This window comes from Heterodontus francisci, chromosome 7 (genome assembly GCF_036365525.1).
Source record: "Heterodontus francisci isolate sHetFra1 chromosome 7, sHetFra1.hap1, whole genome shotgun sequence".
Taxonomy (NCBI): domain Eukaryota; kingdom Metazoa; phylum Chordata; class Chondrichthyes; order Heterodontiformes; family Heterodontidae; genus Heterodontus; species Heterodontus francisci.
The window spans coordinates 17,330,703-17,350,800 of NC_090377.1; the positions used below are offsets into that span (position 1 = coordinate 17,330,703).

General features: G+C 42.1%; 1 protein-coding gene across 7 annotated transcripts in view; it reads left to right on the forward strand.

The window, feature by feature from the left end:
* LOC137371879 (myc box-dependent-interacting protein 1) overlaps positions 1-20,098 on the forward strand; it is a 164,888-nt gene that overhangs the window by 77,528 nt on the left and 67,262 nt on the right. For 6 of the 7 annotated variants that reach the window (XM_068034853.1, XM_068034856.1, XM_068034859.1 and 3 more), the window contains 5 exons: positions 476-571; positions 2,259-2,366; positions 8,211-8,303; positions 14,741-14,826; positions 18,907-18,982. In XM_068034853.1, the coding sequence (XP_067890954.1) occupies positions 476-571; positions 2,259-2,366; positions 8,211-8,303; positions 14,741-14,826; positions 18,907-18,982 (459 nt within the window). The remainder of the gene's footprint in view (positions 1-475; positions 572-2,258; positions 2,367-8,210; positions 8,304-14,740; positions 14,827-18,906; positions 18,983-20,098) is intronic. The other variant, XM_068034854.1, reaches the window with a different exon arrangement.

Genomic DNA, 20,098 nt, shown 5'->3' on the forward strand with positions numbered 1-20,098 from the left:
ACTACTTTAGGATCTTATCTCTGACTGTCTAATCTTTCTTGCCCTATTATGACTCCCTTTTTATAAGTGGGGGGTGGGCGGAAACCTACTTGTCAACTGTTTTACTGGAATTTAGAAGAATGAGAGGTGATCTTATCGAAACACAAAATTCTGATGGGGCTTTCCAGAGTAGATGCTGAGATGTTTCTCTTGGTTGGGGAATCTAAAACTTGGGGTCATAGTCTCAGAATAGGGGTCAGCCATTTAGGACTGAGAAATTTCTTCATTCAGATGATTGTGAAATTTGGGAATTCTCTGGTGCAGAGAAATGTGCATGCTGAGCTCTTGTGCATATTCACAAGAGATCAAGGAATTTTTGGGCACCCAAGGACTTGAGGGATGTGGGGATAGGAAAGTGGAGTTAACATAGAAGTTCAGTCATTTGATTTTGCAAACATTTCTCATTTTTGCATAACTTCTATTTGTTTACTTTTAGGATGGTGACCTTCTCTGGACCGACTATCACCAGAAGCTGGTGGATCAAGCTCTCCTGACGCTAGACACTTACCTCGGCCAATTTCCAGATATCAAAGTACGAGTCAAACTTTTTTTTTCTCTTTGCTTTAGTTTCAGATAACAACTGAACAAGTTTCATTCAGTTCACTTTTAAAATGCAGCCAGCATTCCAAGTGTGGGCTGATTATTGATAAACATTTTTCACATTTCCTTCAGTTAATTGCTCTGTTGCTGTGGAGTACTTCAAAGGAGTTGGTTGGTTACTCGGGAATAGTTTTTGTGGAGCAGATTCTATGTGTATTTGAGCTGTTACAGCAGCGATGGAGGTTATTGTCATTCCTTGTAATGGGAAGGATGAGGTTGGAGGGTCAAATGAAATTCAGATATTCTGGTTGAACCTTCATTGGGGCAGGAGGGTATGGTGATTGAGGTGAGGCTGAGGGAAGAAAAGGAGACTGCACATCTAGGGGAAGCTGGGTGGCTTGGACAAAGGGGAGCTTTCAACATTCCCACAGTGACCACACTTCAATGACTAAAGCAATTTACGACATACAAGTTCATGAAAGGCACTGTGCACTAGCATAGACATATTGGGCCAAATGGCCTGTTTCTGTGCTATAAATAGTTTGAGTTCCTTTTTTTATTTTTTAGAAAGGCTTGGGGCTTGCAGGGATGGTGGACAAGGAGGATCTTGGAGAGGTGGAACAGGATGAGGGACTTGTATTAATACAGTGGGTGATTTTATGTTGCTGATTGGTCACCTTGGATGCAGTGCTATTTTCAGTTTGAGAAATTGTCATTATTTATATACCTCCTATGCAAAACTCTTTCTATAATTTAAGTTTAGTAGTATGTTAAATGTGACTAGTTCATTCATTCTGGAGAAAAGCTTTTGGAGCTGTTGGCATTGTCCTCTGTTTCTGTACATATTCTGTGCTTTTGGTGCTGCTTGATTCGGATCTTGGCCATGAGTTTTTTTCCTTTTCCAGGGCTTGCTACTTTTGCTTTTGTGTGAGCGAGGAATTGCATCCCAGGAAATGACATTGTCTTAAATGCTACTTGCAAACTCTATAAAAGGCCCTTGGCTAAATGTATTGAACCTTTGCAGAGGCTGGATTTGCCTTGTGAATGATGCATGAGGATAGATTTACAAGCCTTAATCATTTTGCAAAAAGGTTTTAAGTTCAGACTCCTACAGTGCAGAAGCAGGCTATTCAGTCCATAGTGCCTGTTAGCTCTTTGAAAGATGAAATCCAGTTAGTCCCATGCTTTACCCATAATCTTGCAAATTCGTCTTTTTAGGTATTTATCCAGTTCCACTTTGAATGCTACCATTAAATCTGCTTCCACCATCCTTTCAGGCACAGCATTAGACTTCATAACTCTCTGCCATTTTATAGCTTGATATATTGATGGTTTTTGACATTTCTTTGGGAATAATAATGCATATCCTGTGACTTTTTGTCAGCATTAAACAATTTTTGTTTCCAGTGATCAGTAAGGGAATCTGAGGCCTGTAAACTTCCATCTGTTGGTAGAAATACACAGCTGTAGGTGTGATATCAAATAGTGATACCCAAATAAGGAGTGTGTGGTACTTGGCAGCTTCAATATTTGACAAGACCTTTTTGACATTTCACTGCCTCAAGACAGGAAAGAGGGGGGTTGGGCATATTCACCTTTACAAACAACATCTATCTTGTGAATCTCCTTTTACTATCTGCACAGACGTGTGTTTTTGAATTTAAAAAATTCTCTTGTAGACTCGCATTGCGAAGCGTGGAAGGAAGCTTGTTGACTACGACAGTGCAAGGCATCATTACGAATCACTCCAAGGTGCAAAAAAGAAAGATGACGTAAAAATAGCCAAGGTAAAATGCGCTGTATGTTCATAGAATTGTGTAGCATCAAAGGAGGTCATTTGGTTCATTGTGCCTGTGCTGGCTGTGAGCTATCCAATTGGGCCCACTCTCACCACACTCTACCCATAACCTTGCAAACTGTTCCTTTTATTTATCCAATTCCCCTTTGAAGGTTACTATTGAATTTGCTGCTGTCACCCTTTTGGGCATTCTAGATGATCATAACTTAATTTTTAAATAAAAAATTCTCCTTTCTGGTTCTTTTGCTAATTCTTAAATCTGTATTCTTTTGGTTACCAACCCTCCTGCCAGTGGAAACACTGTCCTTTACTTACATTCAATGTGTTTGAAATTACCATGAATTGCTCACCATCTCTCCAATACTCACTCAATTCTGATTTAATATGTACAAAAAAAGTGGCTAATTCGCAGGTTATGCTGATTATATTGCACAGGGATGGAATCACTACTTGTATGTTTAGTATGATTACCAGAGCGGAGGGTGGAAAATAATTTTCGAACAATATGACTAGTATAGTGATGTTTCTGAGGCACTAGGAGTTGCCCTGATGGAACTGCAGTATTTTATTTTTCTCTGAATTGCCAGTGTATTGCTGTTTGCATTATCTTATTGCAAATTGACAGACTGTTGGAGATCTTCTAAATCGACATAATGGGTTGACACTTGAGCTGCCATCTGCCATATTGGTAATGGAATTGTTGTCTAGTAATGGTGCTGTTGGAACTTGAGTAGAAATCCTTTTCTTGCATTGGTCAGCTGGTCTTTTCTAAAGTCCCACATTTGTTTAGTAAAGCTTTCCTTGATTTCCCTTCACTCCAAGAACAGCTACTGCTGGATAATGCTGAGAATACACGTGGCGTGTTTCCATTTCTATTTAGTTACGTACTGAAAATGGACTCTCTCTAGTCCTAAACCATCCTGCTTAGATGGCAGCTCTGTGGTTTTTCCACCTGAAGTGTTGCTTTCACCAAGGTGTCAGTCTCTGTCACCTGCCAACTTCTGACTTGCTTTCTTGTGTAGTGCCTTGGAATGTTGCACTATGTAAATGAAAATTGTCTAACTTGTTTATCTAACTTGTGCACTAGGGATAGGAGTAGGTCAGCCCTTCAAGCCTGGCTGATCGGCACCTCATCCTCTAACCTCAGTAACTTGGTTTACTGCTCTAGGGAGAAGTCATTAAGCTAGGCTATTGCAGTTCCACATTGTATTAATATTCAAAGTTACTCAGCCTTATTTGTTCAAACATTTATCAGGAATGACTAACAGTGGCTACACTGCACCAGTTCCACTAACAGACCAATGTGATGCAAAGAAGGAATGTCTGAATGAGAAGGCTTTTGTAACCCATCAACCAGACGGTCCACCTTGATTTCTTTATGCTGTTCCTGTTTGCATTGCATTAATGCTGAAAGCTGCGTTCCACTAATGCTTTTTCATACAAAGGATAGTGGAAATCTGGTCCTCTAGCCCCCTTCAAAAGCTTTTGAGGCTGGGGACAATTGAAAATTTCAAGACTTGGTAGATGGAGTTAAAGTGCAGATCAACCATCATATAAATGAGTGAATGGCAGAAGAGGCTTGAGGAGCTGAGTGGACTACTAGAAGTGTACTTCAGGCATTCTTGAAACTGCTGAAAGTGCATTTTGGCATAAAGGATGTGATTTGTAAATGTCTCAATTGTTAACCATGCCCTTCGTGTGACAGTGAGGAGGCAGCTTTACTGTGTATCTAACTCATGCTGCATCTGTTGATGGCGAGCGAACAGTCCTTGTGTGCAGAACTTCCCTGGAGGAAATGGAGTTTTGAATACATTTTATTTCTCTACTCTCATCACCCACCCCTTCCAAACAGGAAACTTTTTTAAATAACCAATTCACTTCCTTTTTTTTGTCATGATTTTTTGCAAGAAAAATGAGAATGCAATGTTGAAGTGGAATCTTGTCCCGACTGTTTTTTTGATTTTTGAAGAACTATTGCCTGCAACTCGTGGTACATCTGTTGACCACCAGCTTTTTCCTGGTTGTATTTGAGTCTGTGTTCTTTGCGTCCACTGTGCTTCTGACTGGGAAGGTGTGACTTGGAGTTGAGAGGATTAAAGTCTATCGGTGACTCTCCTTTCGACTGCTGGTGTGGCAGGATGTCATTTGGAAGATCCCACGGAGCTGTTTGTAGTTTTTCAAAACTGCTTTTTTTTGGCATAGTGAGTCCTCCTGGCTGGGAAATGTGAGGGGGGGTGGGTGGGAGGCGGGGTTGATAGGGTGGGGAAACAGCCCAAGGTTCTTGTCCTGGATATATCCAGTGATCCCTGCTGCAAGGTACATGTGTGTGGATGTTGGGATGAAGATGGAATTGGGGTGTTTGATGTCCCTGAAGGTTAATACTTGCAAGGGAAAGACTCATTTGTCTGAATTACTGGAGGAACTATACTTCATGAGCCCCCATCTTCAGGAGGGGGAGGACATTTGGGAAAGAGGAGAAAACCAAAATATCTTCAGATTCCTTACTGTGAGCCAATCGGGGTGTAGGATTCCAAATTTTAAATTCTCGTCTCTACTATCTCTGAAGAGTTCTGCCCAACTACAGAAATGTTAATTTTTGTGAATGAAAAATTGATCTTCAGTGGTGGGGGCACATCAAGGCAAAAGTGGCAATATAACTCTGGCTACCAAACGCAGTGCAGTGCAAGAGCCTCCTTCAGGAGACCGTCTTGTCAGTTGGGAGTCCCAAAATGTGCAGTGCAGCAACAGCCCCATTGGAGATGGAGGCTGACAGTGTTTCGTATGACTGAGGTGGGAGGAGTGCACTGTTAATTCAGTCCCACTTCTCCACAGGTCACAGCATATCAATAAATTTTCCCACTTACCGAAATAGCCAATTAACTATAATTAAAAACAAGAAATACTGGAAATACTCAGCAGGTCTGGCAGCATCTGTGGAGAGAGAAGCAGAGTTAACGTTTCAGGTCAGTGACCCTTCAGAACTGTTCAGGACTTCTTAAAATACAGGTGGCAACAGTACTGCTTCGTACAAATGTTATCCTTTCAAGAGCGAAGGTTCTTTACAGAGAGGTAATCCTTGTCTGGTTTTCTTATCTCCTGGCAGGCCTAACAGCAGCTGACTTAACCAATTAAATACTCTATTTGTCCCCAGAATAAAGTACAGCAACCAAGTTTCTTTAATAAACAACAAAATTATCTCTTTATTGGTTAAGACTTGGTTTTATTATAATGAAGTAAATATATATATATATATATTCAAGCTCCTTGTTCCCTCACCCTCATACCCATACATTCAAAAACTGGTTAATTGTGGTTTGGGGGGGGGGGGTGGGGAAGAAGAGAGGAGGAAGTAAAAAGGGATTTTTGTTTCCAGCTGTTGCAAGTGAATAAAAAAACTTGGTCTGAAAAGGAGTCCTTTGGTTTGGCAAGGTGTCCCAAAGTTGAATAATTGGCTGCTACTGAGAATGTTCCAGGCAAGGTTGATGAACAGTCTGGGTAGGTGTTCAAAAGAAATTCAACTGTAGCAGGCATCACATAGGTCTTCCATCAGGGGTGTAGCAACAAGGATCATCTTAGGCCTTACACATTTGATGCACAGTCTTTTTTTTAATAAACTATGCAAGATTTCTGCAACTATTCAGGACTTTTTAAAATACAGATGGCAACAGTATCACTTCATACAAATGTTATCTTTTCAAGAGCAAAGATTCTTTACAGAGAACTAATACTTGTCTGGTTTTCTTATCTCCTGGCAGGCCTAACAGCAGCTGACTTAGTTTCACTTTTGGATTGTGAAAAACATTTTAAACAGTCAAGTCACATGACAATCATAAATCTTGGCCTGTCACTCCCCTGCTGAGTTTTTTGGAAACGGGTGTCTTGCAGTCTGTGAGCAATTCACTCAGTCCAAAACCACAAAGTTCAGCAATCTCAAAAAAAAAATCCAGATACAATTCAAATATCAGCTCTTAAAGCATATTTGACAAAAAAATAGAAGCACTCACTTAACAGTTGGAGACTTGTTGCGGCTACTAACCTTCATATGGTAGTCTTGGCATGTTTATCTCTTGTCCAGCTATGTAAAACTCAATATCAACACTTTTTTTTTTTTCTGTCAAAATCTAATTTTCACTCAAATGCACCAAGTCTTCGCTTTGAAAACTGAAATTTTGAAGTTTTTTTTTAAGGCCTTGGTGTGAGGGAAATATTTCGGTTGTCTTCCCCAGCACTGAAATGGTGATTTTTTTTTTCTTAGTTGTGATCATTTATGTGTAACAAGGGTTTAAAATTATTTGGAACATTTTGTATGACTGCTTGTCCTTATTTTAGTCCCTGCCAAAAGTGTTGCTGCAGTTCATTGTTGTTCCCTTGTTTGTTGACAGTGGGTCTCACCGGGACTGGGCTTTCAAAAGTAAACTCAACTTTGCAGGCTTCCGAACTTTCCTCACTTTAACGCCAACTCAGGATCTTGACGATTGATTGTGGACCTTTAAGGTCCCAGATCAATTTGGTCTGGTGTGAATGGCCATTCTTAATTGGAATAGTGGTGGGGAAGCTACTGTTGACCTCTGCCACTGGGCTAGGAGGAGGTAAGTTGGGGGGTGTTTGGTGGAAGGAAGAGATGAGAGCTTCCTTGCTTCTAGTAGTTTTTTTTTCCAGCAGCCCTCTGCTGGGGTCCTGGCTGGGTTAGGATACCCACCACCCTGCTGCGTGCATACCTGGCTATTCCTGTGAGAGTCATTGTCACTTGTGGAACATTATCCTTAACAAGGGTTAGCAACTTCAGGAGAGGGTAGGGGTCCTTTTTTTTTTTTTTTTGTTCATTTTTAGATTTGCAGTTTTATTGGCTTTTTTTCCTTATGCACTCTCCCTTGTACAGTAGTTGCTTGTTGCTTTCAAGATCTGGGCTACTCTTAAATCTACTGTTGGGATGTATGGGAGAGCTTGCCACTCTTCTCTATTTCCACCCCCGCCACCCCGACTCTCATGAAATAAAAACAAGAAATGCTGGAACTACTCAGCAGGTCTGGCAGCATCTGTGGAGAGAAGCAGAGTTAACATTTCAGGTCAGTGACCCTTCTTCAGAACTGACAAATATTAGAAATGTAAAAGGTTTTTAAGCAAGTAAAGCAGGGGGTGGGCAAGTGATAACAAAAGAGAAGGTGTTGATAGGACAAGGTCACAGAGAATAACTGACCAGAAGGTCATGGAACAAAGGCAAATGGTATGTTAACAGTGTGCTGAAAGACAGTGTTAGTACAGTGAGTTTTGGTGGACACCTCATCAAACACCAGGAGGGAAATGGAAAGCAACGAAGGTGAACAAGGTAAAATCCTCAGTACTGACAAATGTTAGATCTTCAGAACTGTCTGTCCCTCCTTCAGTCAACCAAGAGCACAATAACAAGGGCCTGTAGCTGGCGGTTGAACCTCTACATGCAAATCCTCGATCCGAGCCAATCCTGACTGCTTGTAACACTTGAGAGGCTCCTCACTCATTCATCCACACACATTGCCAGCATGCTGTTATAGGTCATTTGGGAGTCTGAAATTTGCTGCCTCGTGCTAAAGTGTTTCCATGCGTTGCATTGTTGAGATTGATGACTTGCTGTGACTAACTGCTCTTCTGTCTTATTAACTGTTCTTTGCAGCTGACCTCTCATTTTAACTGTTGCTGGGAAGTACCACAAGAAGCTGGTATATCTGTGGCACGGTGCTGTTGATTAACAATGTTATTCCACCCCTCCCCTTCTATTCCCTTACCCCCAACTCACCAGCTCTCGCTGTAATCTTTCTGTGTGCTTTTTTTTTTTTTTGTTTTATTTCCTTCCTAGCCTGTCTCGTTGCTTGAGAAAGCTGCGCCTCAGTGGTGCCAGGGAAAACTTGTGGCGCACATCGTTGCCCAGTCAAATCTGCTTCGAAATCAGGTGACCACATTGTTCCTTTTTTTTGCCTTGGTGTGGTGCGTGTGTGGCTGTGCTTAACTGTCCATGTGCTTGTGATGTGATAACTGCTTTAAGCTCTGTCTCTGTCTTGAACACTTCAAAAAGCTGCAGCAGGCAGTGTAGCTCTCTACATTAGGTAGTAGATTATAAGGGCTTTTTGTGAAAACAGACTTAAAATGAGCTGATTCCTGCTCTCCAGTTTTGTGCAGCTCATTGGTACTTGTGTCCTGAGATTGGAGTTTATTGAGATCATCTCAACAGCTGGCTAAGTGTAAACTCTGCAGAGTTGCAAGTTAGTTTTTAAAATAAACTTTTCCTTTCTTGCTCCAACTTCTATTGAATCCCCAGGTCGGAAACTGCTGTTGAGTTTATCTCTAAAGAAATGGCCACTGACTCTGTTCTGGGTGTGCACCTTTTTTTCCTTTTTGAGCACATGAACTTGTTGAACAGCCTCAAATGTGAACTGCTCTGGGGAGGGAGAAAGTGATGGCTGGGCCATACATAGCTGGGTCAGCCATTACCAAACTAGAGGCAAGTGTTGTATTGCAAGTAGAGAGAGGAGGTTTTACGGGACCTTTTTTATATTTTTGCTCTTCTAACTAACTGGTGAGCAAGTTCTTCATTCAAATGTTCAACTACAAAGTTGAAACGAAGAAGCAAATATTGTAAAGTGCTAGCTGACTTGGGTCCTGCAGCAGCATTTACTTTTTTAATTCACACTCTCTGTGGATGTGGGTGTCCTCAAGGCCAGCATTTATTATCCATTTTTACTTGCCCTAAGAAGGTGGTGGTGAGCTGCATTCTTGATGCACTGGAGTCTTTGTGGCTATTTGTAGTGTTTTCACACAATGAGGACTTGCTAGGCCACTTAAAGGGCAGTAACACAAAAGCAAAATACTACGGTTGCTGGAAATCAAATTATAAACCGAAGATGCTGTACGTACTTGGGTCAGGGAGCATCTGGAGATAGAGAAACGGTTAACCTTTCAGGTCAATGACCTTTTGCTCCAACCTGAAACATTGAACTCTTTCACTCTCTTCACAGATGCTGCCTGGCTTGTTTAATATTTCCGACATCTTCAGTTCTTAAGGTAGATGCGTTTTGGTGTGGCACTAGAGTAGGGCAAGGATGACTGACTCCCTTCCTTTAAAGGACATTAGTCAACCAGTTGGGTTTTTACGGCCATCTGACGCCCTCTTGGCTACTTTATGGAATGACTTCTAAAATTACTACTACGGTGGGCGTGAACTCTCTGCTTTTAGTCAAGACCTCTGGGTTACAGGTCAGCCACACAACCATATCCAGTCTGAACTGCTACTGTTCAGTGAGCTATTTTAGTCAGATATGTGGTGAGCTGGGAACTAGAAGCTGCAGTGGATTAGATCTCTGGCCATTGGCTTTGAAGCCAGCCCAGATTGATGGCTCATCTGTCTCCTGGCTGTGAAGGCCTTGTGCAGGCATTGAGCTATAGCGCAAAACTGACCCTAATTGGCAAGGTCGCTCCCTAACCTGAGGATGGTTGGTATGGGAAAAGGGTGGAATGTATTGGTTGTTTTGAAGTTGGGTCTGTGATATATGGGTGGGACAGAGCAAATGGAACGTTGCTGTGCGCGTGCTGGCAGCAGTTGACACTGCCACTGGGTGTCTGAAATGGAGTGTATTCCATTACCCAGCATCAATATCCCTCACTCAGTAAATGCAAAATTAAAATGAAAGATTTATTTAAATCTTTCCCAAAAGCCCAGATTGTTAAGGCTGTAAAAATGCATTTCATTTCTGGAGTGATAAAATTGAAATGCAGAGAAATTATTAAACTTTGTATAGACCTGTGACTAGACCATACTTGGACTGTGCACAGTTCTGCACTCCATTATTACAAAAAAAAATTAAAGGCACTGGAAAAGTTTTTTTTTTTAAAAACTGAGGAAATGTTTCCACATGTCCACATAATATAGTCGCTAATAAATCATATAAGCAATTCAGGAGGAACTACTTCAAGGGGATTTGGACTGACTTAATGAATGGCCAAGAACATGGCAGATGGAATATAATGTGGAAAAATGTGAGGTTTCCTACTTTGGTAGAAGGAACTGATGTGCAGAGTATTTCTTTAAAATGGTAGATTAGAAAAGTCCCCATGTACAAAGGGACCTGGGTGTCCGTGTCAATAAGTCACTGAAAGTTAACCTTCAGGTGCAGCAAGCAATTAAGAAGGCTAATAGTATGTTAGCCTTCATCACCAGAGGATTTGAGTACAGGAGTAGTGAAGTCTTACTTCAATTGTATAGAAGCTTGGTTAAACTGCACTTGGAGTACTGTGTGCAGTTTTGGTCCCCTTACCTTAGGAAGGATATTGTTGCCATAGAGGGAGTGCAATGAAGGTTCAGCAGACTTGTTCCTGGGATGGCGGAACTGTCCTGTGAAGAGAGATTGGGGAAACTGGGCCTGTATTCCTTGGAGTTTTGAAGAATGAAAGGTGCTCTCATTGAAACCTACAAAATATTGAAAGGGATAGACAGGGTAGATGCAGCTAAGATGTTTCTCCTAGTGGGGAGTCTAGAACTAGGGGGCACAATTTCAAAATAAGGGGAAGCCGCTTAGGACCGAGATGAAGAGAAATTTTTTTTTTACTCAAAGGGTTGTGAGTCTTTGGAATTCTCTACCCCAGAGGGCTGTGGAAGCTCAGTCATTGAGTATGTTTAAAGCAGAGAATGACATTTCTAAATACCAATGACATAAAGGAATATGAGGATAGTGTGGGGACGGGGGGGAAGCATTGAAGTGGAAGATCAGCCATGATCATATTGAATGGTGGGGCAGGCTCGATGGGCTGAATGGCCTGTTCCTGCTATGTTCCTATGTTCCTACCCAGAATGTGAAACATGACTACAGGGAGTAGTCAAGATACATAGCCCCTTCAAGTACTTATTAGCTTCCCCTTAAATACATCTATGCTAAGAAATAGAAGGATATGTTTTGGGTTGGGGGGGTAGGAGGAGGCTCATGTGGAGCATAGACCAAATGGCCTGTTTCTGTGCTATAAATTCTCAATATTGTCAGTGCAAGCTGCCCTGAATGTCCAAAGCTGTCTCATCAGTTTACTGGTGATTGAATTTTTGTGTCTGGGATTCTTGGCTGCAAGCCAGTAAAATTGCATGAGCTTCCTGAACCTATAATTCAGGAGCAGACAAAAAGAGCTCTGTTAGTTTATACCTGGGATGCCAAAGAATCATATTTTAATTTAAAACTGAGAAGCCAAAAGCCTCCAGGTAAATGAGGGGCTGGGGAGGGAGAAACATCTTAATGTTACCAATTTCTGATTGCTCTTGCAAACTTCTACTGTTTGACTTTAATTGGCAGCTTTTCTGTCTAGCCCCCATTTTTCCCCTGCCCCTCACTTAAAAAAAATAAAAAATAAATAAATAAAAAATTAGGTCCAATTAATGCAAATGAAATTTTAAAATAAAACCTGCCAGTGAGTTCAGTTTCTCTGCAATTGGGGAGCTTGTAGCTACGCTTGGAGCAGGTACTTCGACCTGCTTCATCTGTTCATTCATGGCCCTTAGTATCAGCCCTGTCTCAGTTGGTAGCACTCTTGCCTCTAAGTCACAAGGTTGGTGGTTCAAGTTCCACTCCAGCACTTGAGTACAAAAATAACAACTGGCCTTCCAGTGCAGCAGTGAGGAAGGAGGTACTGGCATTTGGTTGGTAAATAAACCAAGGTCTCATTTGTCCCCTCTGGTCGACCTAAAATATCCCATGGTGCTATTTTGAAGAGCAGGGGATTTCTCCCGTGTGTTCTGGCCAGTATTTATCCCTTGATAGCCATAATGATCACATTACTATTTGCACATATTTGGTGCCATGTTTCCTACATTGCAACAGTGTCAACACTTCAAAAATATTTCATTGGCTGCAAAGCACTTGAGGATCTCCAGTGGTCGCGGTAAGTGATATATATATATATCATTTTTTTTTCTGCACTTCCTGCTTTGGTGCATTTTTAGGTTGCCACGGGCACACTAAGTACAAGCAGATTGAGCTATTGACTGCACTTGTGTCCTCTGAAGCTAAGAATTTTTTTTTCTTCCTCCGTCCAAGAAGAACCTGCATTCATAGTGCCTTTTCAGGAATTGCCAAAGCACTTAAAATCAGTGTAGGACTCCCACTGGTTGTTATGTGGGGGGGGGAGGTTGCTGGTGGAAATGTGGCAGTCAGTTTGTGCACAGCAAGGTCCCACAGAACAGCAAATGAGAGACCTATTCTGGCGCCTGTTGAAATTTAATGTTCACCCGGATACAGGGAAGACCATTCTGTCTCTCTTCTCCTCCCCCACCCCCCCCACCTGTGAATAATACCGTGCTACCTTTTTGAATCCTTGTTTAATTATGTCCACCTGAACAAGCAATAGGGTCTCTCCCTTTTAATGTTTCATCAGAATGTTGGCACCACCAAAAATGTAGCACTCCCCCAGTGTGGCACTGCAGTGTTGGCCTGGATTGTTTTGTCCAATAGTCTCATTTTTAGAAAGAAAGGAGAAGGTAGCTTGCTTTGAATAAAAATTAGATCTGTGAAGAATTGGAAGAGGGATAAATGAGGTAACATGAGATGTTTACATTTTATTTTGTACTAAACTGGAAAACAGCTGCCCCTCTGAATTGTATCACTAATAATTGAGTTGAAAGTATAGACAACTTTGGGGCCCAGAGAACTTTTTTTCTCTTTTTAAATCTAGCAACTGCATAGAGGTTAAAGCACTAAAACTGATGCCAGTGTTTACACTCTGCATGAGCCTCCTCTCACCTCTACTTGATCTAATTTTATCAGCATATCCTTCTATTCCTTTCTCACTCATGTTTATCAGAATTGCTCTTAATTCCTTCTAGACTATTCTTTTCAATCACTTCCTGTGGCAGTGAGTTTCTCATTCTAACCACTCTCTGGGCAAAGACATTTCCCCTGAATTCCCTATTGAATTTATTGCTATCTTATTTGTCTCCTAGTTCTGGGGCCCCCCACAAGCGGAAACATTTTCTCCGTCTACCCTATCAAACCTCTTCTTAATTTTGAGCTCTATTAGCTCAGCCTCATCATTTTTTTTTTTAAAGCAAAGAAATCTAGTCTGTAAGGAGTTAATTTAAAAAAAAAACTACATTATTGGGGAAAAAAATCAATTAGGCAGGTTGAGTGACATAGATGAGAATTTGGGCTTGAACTATGAGCATCACTCCTATCTGGACAGTTCTGATGCTCGACTGTTGCCTAGAACAAGTAATTTTGAATAGTGATGCCTTGAGTACACAAACCAAGGTTGGAGTTGCGACAGGTATGCAGTGTATCTTGTGAAAAGGGGCATTTTCTTTCATTTGAGTGGTGGTTGAATCTATGGGCTTGTGAGCGTCTAATCAGAGTGTTTGCTTTGACTTCGACATCAACATCCAGGCTTCACTAATGACCCTCTCCTCTGTCTACATTTGAGGGAGCAAGCCCAATCTATCAACTCATGGCTGTAGATTAGTTTGAGAAGGCAACCAGTACGGTGACCAATTTAATCTCTCAAATTAGGTGCACAGTCACAAAGCTGTACTCAAAATAGATGGATATCGCTGCAAACCTTTGCAGAACAAGCGACCATGTCTTTAAACCATCAACCCTTTTAGCTCCTTCTCTGTCCTTCCCCACCCCTCCTGGAGGTAATTCTTTTTATATACCCCTGCTTTCACTCCACGTGGCATCTACACAACTATAACATTTACCCTTAGCCTGTCAGTGATGCGGGAGCCCATTGAAACCATATATGGATGTGCTTTCGGTTGCTTTTCCCTGACCTTTTCCAGCAAACAAACTGTGCTAAGAGTTTAGGATTACATCGCTGAAGTTGACAGCACTGCTATGTGGTGTGGAACCACAAAGAGCAGATAATGGATGCTTCGTGGCAATTTAGTTAATCTCAGCTGGTGCATGAATTGAGGGTACAACATTCGGCCTTGCTGGCTCGGGGTCAGGGAGGTTAAAAGAAATAGTCTTGTAGTTCTTGCTCATAATGTGCTTGCCAGGTTCAGAGCAAGTGTGGGGATGTTAGCTGTGGACAGGATTGGGATTGATGGTGATGCAGTCACTGGAACAGCTGATCCAACACCTCACTGAGCAGCCATATACTAAAAAGGGAGGAGAGGAGAATGGGCGATTGAGGCAATTATTGGGGAAATGCAGTTTGAGTTTCTGGAATATGGGCAGATGTAGACAGTCCAAATATAGACAATGCCAGAACACTCAGCACCCTACATACATGGTATGTGGTCTGGCGATTTAAGCTTCAGTGTTTGTGAATTAACTAATTGGCTTCGATTTTCAGTCTGTCTCTAATTGACAGTTGATGTGAAGATTTAATTTATTTGGGATGTTTTTTGTGTTAAAGGCAGAAGAAGAATTTTTAAAAGCCCAGAAAGTGTTTGAGGAAATTAATATTGACTTGCAGGAAGAGTTGCCATCACTATGGAACAGGTGGGTGGTAAGTGTATTGGTGAGTGCTTTTTCTACTGTAATGGGAGGCTGGTGCTGAGCTAGCTTGTGGAAGCCAATAGAAGTCTGTCTTAATTTGCTTATAATGCAAAGATGAAATCTGTACATTATTTAACAGCGGGCCTGATTTTTAGCTAAGTAAGTTTTTTGAGTTAAATCCTCCCGTGTTTGAATACAGAAAAAATGCTGGAAACACTCAGCAGGTGTGGCAGCATCTGTGGAGAGAGTGTTAACAATGGAATTTTAAGTCCGTTATGTCATGATCTCTTTGAATGGCAGAACAGGCTCAAGGGGCTGAATGGCCTCCTCCTGTTCCTCTGCCCCTGTGTGGCATTTACTCCAGTACGCGGGAATGGAATCACCTAAGGACTGCTTTTTTTTTAATAATGCAAAAGTTTTAAATTTTCTAAGTTTGGTTTGATTTAAAATGGGAAAACGTGTTTCCATGACCACATTCTGTGGATATTTCTTCGGCAATGTAGAGAGAGTGGGATGAAGTGCTGTAATCTAACTCCAGCTGCTTATGCTAATATTACTCTCCTCCAAATTGGACACAGATGGAGTTAAGAAATGCTGCCATAAGTAAGATGTACTGTGCAACATCTGTCACCTTAAAAAAAAAGACAAAGTTCAGGTGTCTGAATTAGTTTCCCAGATTACTAGTATGGCTGCACAGCATGTGGTTACTCAGGTGTTGCTTTCGTAGAGGAAGTCAGTAGGAATTTGTGCCCACTCCATACCAATTTTTTCGAATTCTTTTAATCCTGACTTTTTTTTCTGTAGGCCTGTTGAGTGGAAATTGAAACAGAGCACTTTGCCACACGCATACTTGGTCACATTTGTGATTCCCTCCCTCCCTGTTGCTGCTGGCTCGGCAGCATTGGTGCAGGAATAATGCAGGCTGTGAAAGTCTGAGGGAAGAAAAATACACAGGACTATTTTAATGCTTTTTCCAAATGCTTAAAACCTAGCATTGCCCAAATTGGATTATTCTAATTGATGTTTACTTGAGTTTTTCTATTTCTCTTTCCCCAGCCCAACGACCACATTTAATTAAAAGCAAAATACTGCGGATGCTGGAAATCTGAAATAAAAACGAGAAATGCTGGAACCACTCAGCAGGTCTAGCAGCATCTGTGGAAAGAGAAGCAGAGTTAACGTTTTGGGTCAGTGACCCAGAAGCTCCGAAGAAGGGTCACTGACCCGAAACGTTAACTCTGCTTCTCTTTCCACAGATGCTGCCAGACCTGCTGAGTGGTTCCAGCATTTCTTGTTTTTCAGACCACATTTAATTTCCACCTGTTCGCTGTTCCTAGAAACTCTCCTTTCAGGAGAAAGGTGGCAAAGGGACACTTACAGCCAAGATTTGTCCTGGTGTAACACAGGCTTCCACAAAGCTTGCAACCCACAGAAGAGATATTGGGGGGTGGGGGGTGCAGGTGGCTGGGGAAAGAGCACAAATGCTGCAAATTTGAAGTCAAAATTCTGTGTGGCGACAAGGAGCAACATTGAAATCAAGAATTGTGTGGTTTGGTGGTGGGGAGATCTCTCTGCTGTTTGGAGTCATACCTAGCACAAAGGAAGATAGTTGTGGTTGTTGGAGGCCAATCTTAGTCCCAGGGCATTACTGTAGGAGTTCCTCAAGGTAGTGTCCTAGGCCCAACTATCTTCAGCTGCTTCATCAATGACAATCCCTCCATCATAAGGTCAGAAATGGGGATGTTCACTGCAAGTTCAGTACCATTTGCAACTCCTCATACTGAAGCGGTCCATATGCAACGAGACCTGAACAACAGTCAGGCTTGGGCTGATAAGTAGCAAGTTACATTCATGCCACAATTTCCAGGCAATGACTGACTCCAACAAGAGAGAATCTCGCTATATCCCTTTAACATTCAATGGCATTACCATTGCTGAATCCCCCACTATCAACATCCTGGGGGTTACCATTGACCAGAAACTGAACTGGACCAGCCACATAAATACTGTGGCTCCAAGAGCAGGTCAGAGGCTGGGAATTCTGCGGCAAGTAACTCCTCTCCTGACTCCCCAATGCCTGCCCATCTGCAGGGTACAAGTTAGGAGTGTGATGGAGTTCTCTCCACCTGGCTGGATGAGTGCAGCTCCAACAACACTTGAGAAGCTCGACAGCATCCAGCACAAAGCAGCCAGTTTGATCGGCACCCCATCCGCAACCCTAAACCTTCACTACTTCTACCACCGCAAAGTGGCTGCAGTGTTACCATCTACAAGGTGCACTGCAGCAACGCATCAAGGCTCCTTCAACAGCACCTTCCAAACTCTTGACTTCTACCACCTAGAAGGACAGCAGATACATGGGAACACCACCTGCAAGTTCCCTCCAAGCGGAACAGGTTAGCACTGCAGCCTCACAGCTCCAGCGACCCGGGTTCGATTCTGGGTACTGCCTGTGCGGAGTTTGCAAGTTCTCCCTGTGACCGCGTGGGTTTTCGCTGGGTGCTCCGGTTTCCTCCCACAGCCAAAGACTTGCAGGTTGATAGGTAAATTGGCCATTATCAATTGCCCCTAGTATAGGTGGGGATGTGAGAGGGTAATAGGATTAATGTAGGATTAGTATAAATGGGTGGTTGATGGTCAGCACAGCCTCGGTGGGCTGAAGGGCCTGTTTCAGTGCTGTATCTTTTTTTTTTAAAAAAAAAAAGCCACTCCATCCTGACTTGCCATTCCTTCACTGCTGGATCAAAATCCTGGAATTCCCTCGCGAACAGCACTGTTGTACCTGCACCAGATGGACTGCAGTGGTTCAAGAAGGTGGCTCACTGCTGCCTTCTCGAGGGCAATTCGTGATCATCAAATGCTGGCCTTGCCAGTGACACTCAGGCCATGGAAAAAATGATATTAAAAAATCTAGAACTAGGGATCATTGTCTTAGGATAAGGGATTGGCCAGTTAGGCCCCAGATGGAGAGAAATTTCTTCACTGTTGTGAATCTTGGAATTTTCAGTTCACGTATATTCAAGATTATTTTTTTGGGAATCAGATGTGTGGATAGGTTGGAAAGTAGAGTTGAGGTTAGGTCATCAGCCATGATATTGAAAGGCAGAGCAGGATTGAGACTGCATAGCCTACTCCTATTCCTTAGTTCTTAAAAGGTGTGGCCAGTTCTGATGGAAAGGATACCACCTAATACGTGTTGACTGCCCTGCTGTGAAATTTGTTCATGACTGCATTTATAGAGCTTTGTTTTGTATATCTTGCCTCATTGCTTAAAACATAGGAATAGAACTAGGCCATTTAACCCTTGGAACCCATTCTGCCATTGTGACCTTGCTCCACATATTTCCTTTGCTCCATAACCTTAATACCCCTGGTAAACAAAAATCAGTCTCTCTTGGGTTTAAAATTAGCAATTGACCGTGTATCATCTGCAGTTTGTAGAAGAGCGTTCCAATCTTCTATCATCCTTTTGCTTGTAGAAAGGTTTCCTAATTTCACTCTTGAAAGTTCTGGCTCCAATTTTTAGACTGGGCCCCCTAGTCCTGGACACTCCAACCTATCAGTTGCCCTTAATATCGCTAACTTCAATCTGATCACCCCTTCTCAATTCCAAGGAATACAGCCCTGGTTCGTGTAATCGTCTCTTGTATTTTAACTTTTCTGATGTCAAGATATCATTTTGGTAAATCTACACTCCACTCCTTTTTTGAAGGACGATATCCGTCTGAAGGTATGGTGCCCAGAACTACTCACGTAGGTGTGGTCTAACCAGGGCATTGTACAACTGAAGCATGACTTCTAATCCCTTGTGTTCTAGTCTTCTAGATATGAAGGCCAGCAATCTGTTAGTCACTTTGGGTTTTTCAGCATCTGTCCATAACATTTTAATAGTTTGTCTATGGACCGCCAGTGCTTCCAGCCTTTCACCATTTAGAAAGGTCTCAGTTCTATCGTCTTTGGGTCCAAAAGATTGATTTCGAGGAATAATCTAACTTTGTAGTGATCTAGGTTTTTAGTCCAGTGGTAGACTATGAATTTATTCTTTTTGATTTGAATTCTGATGTATTTTATTTTTTTCTACAGTCGTGTTGGTTTTTATGTGAACACATTCCAAAGTATAGCTGGTCTGGAAGAGACGTTTCATAAAGAAATGAGTAAGGTATGAAATGATTACTTGGCTTCATGCTTTAGATCCTAGTGAAAGCAGTTTTTTTTCTAAAAAGCTTTGGGTGACTAAATGAAAACAAAACCATGTCCAAGATGATCTGAAGCATTATGCTGAAGTCCTGAGTTGAATATTTTTTTGTCTACAGTTTTAAACAATTTGTATTTTTTCATTGATATTCAATGAAGTTGCAAAGACCTCAGGACATCACTGACATGAAAGATGCAATAAGACTGGGTAAAAGTTTAAATTAAAGTAAGTAGTGGGCAGTGGATCCCAAGGTTTGATTTAAAATGCCGTCTGATATTGGAGGAAGGGTAGATGGGGTGGGGGGGGGGTTGCAGAAAGCAAGGACTTTTTGAGATTCTTAGATTTGAGGATGTTATAGAAACCTATAGAAAATAGGAGCAGAAGTAGGCCATTCGGCCCTTGGAGCCTGCACCGCCATTCAATACGATCATGACTGATCATCCAAACTCAGTACCTGTTTTCTCCCCATATCCCTTGATCTTTTTAGTCCAAAGAACTATATCTAACTCTTGAATACATTTAATGACTTGGCCTCAACTACTTTCTGTGGTCGAGAATTCCACAGGTTCACCACTCTCTGGGTGAAGAAATCTCTCCTCATCTGTCTTAAATGGCTTAGCCCTTTATCCTTCGATTTGTGACCCCTGGTCCTGGACTCCCCCGCCATCGGGAACATCCTTCCTGCACTAGTCTGTCCTGTCCTGTTAGAATTTTGTAGGTTTCTATGAGATCCCTCTCATTTCTTCTTAACTCTAGCGAATACAAGCCTAATTGACCCAATCTCTCTCCACACATCAGTCCTGCCATCCCAGGAATCAGTCCGGTGAACCTTTGCTGCACTCCCCTCCATAGCAAGAACTATGGAGAAGATACTGAGGGATAGGATCTATTCCCATTTGGAAGAAAATGGGCTTATCAGTGATAGGCAACATGGTTTTGTGCAGGGAAGGTCATGTCTTACCAACTTAATGGAATTCTTTGAGGAAGAATTGGCACAGTGGCGCAGTGGTTAGCACTGCAGCCTCACATCTCCAGCGACCCGGGTTCAATTCTGGGTACTGCCTGTGGAGTTTGCAGGTT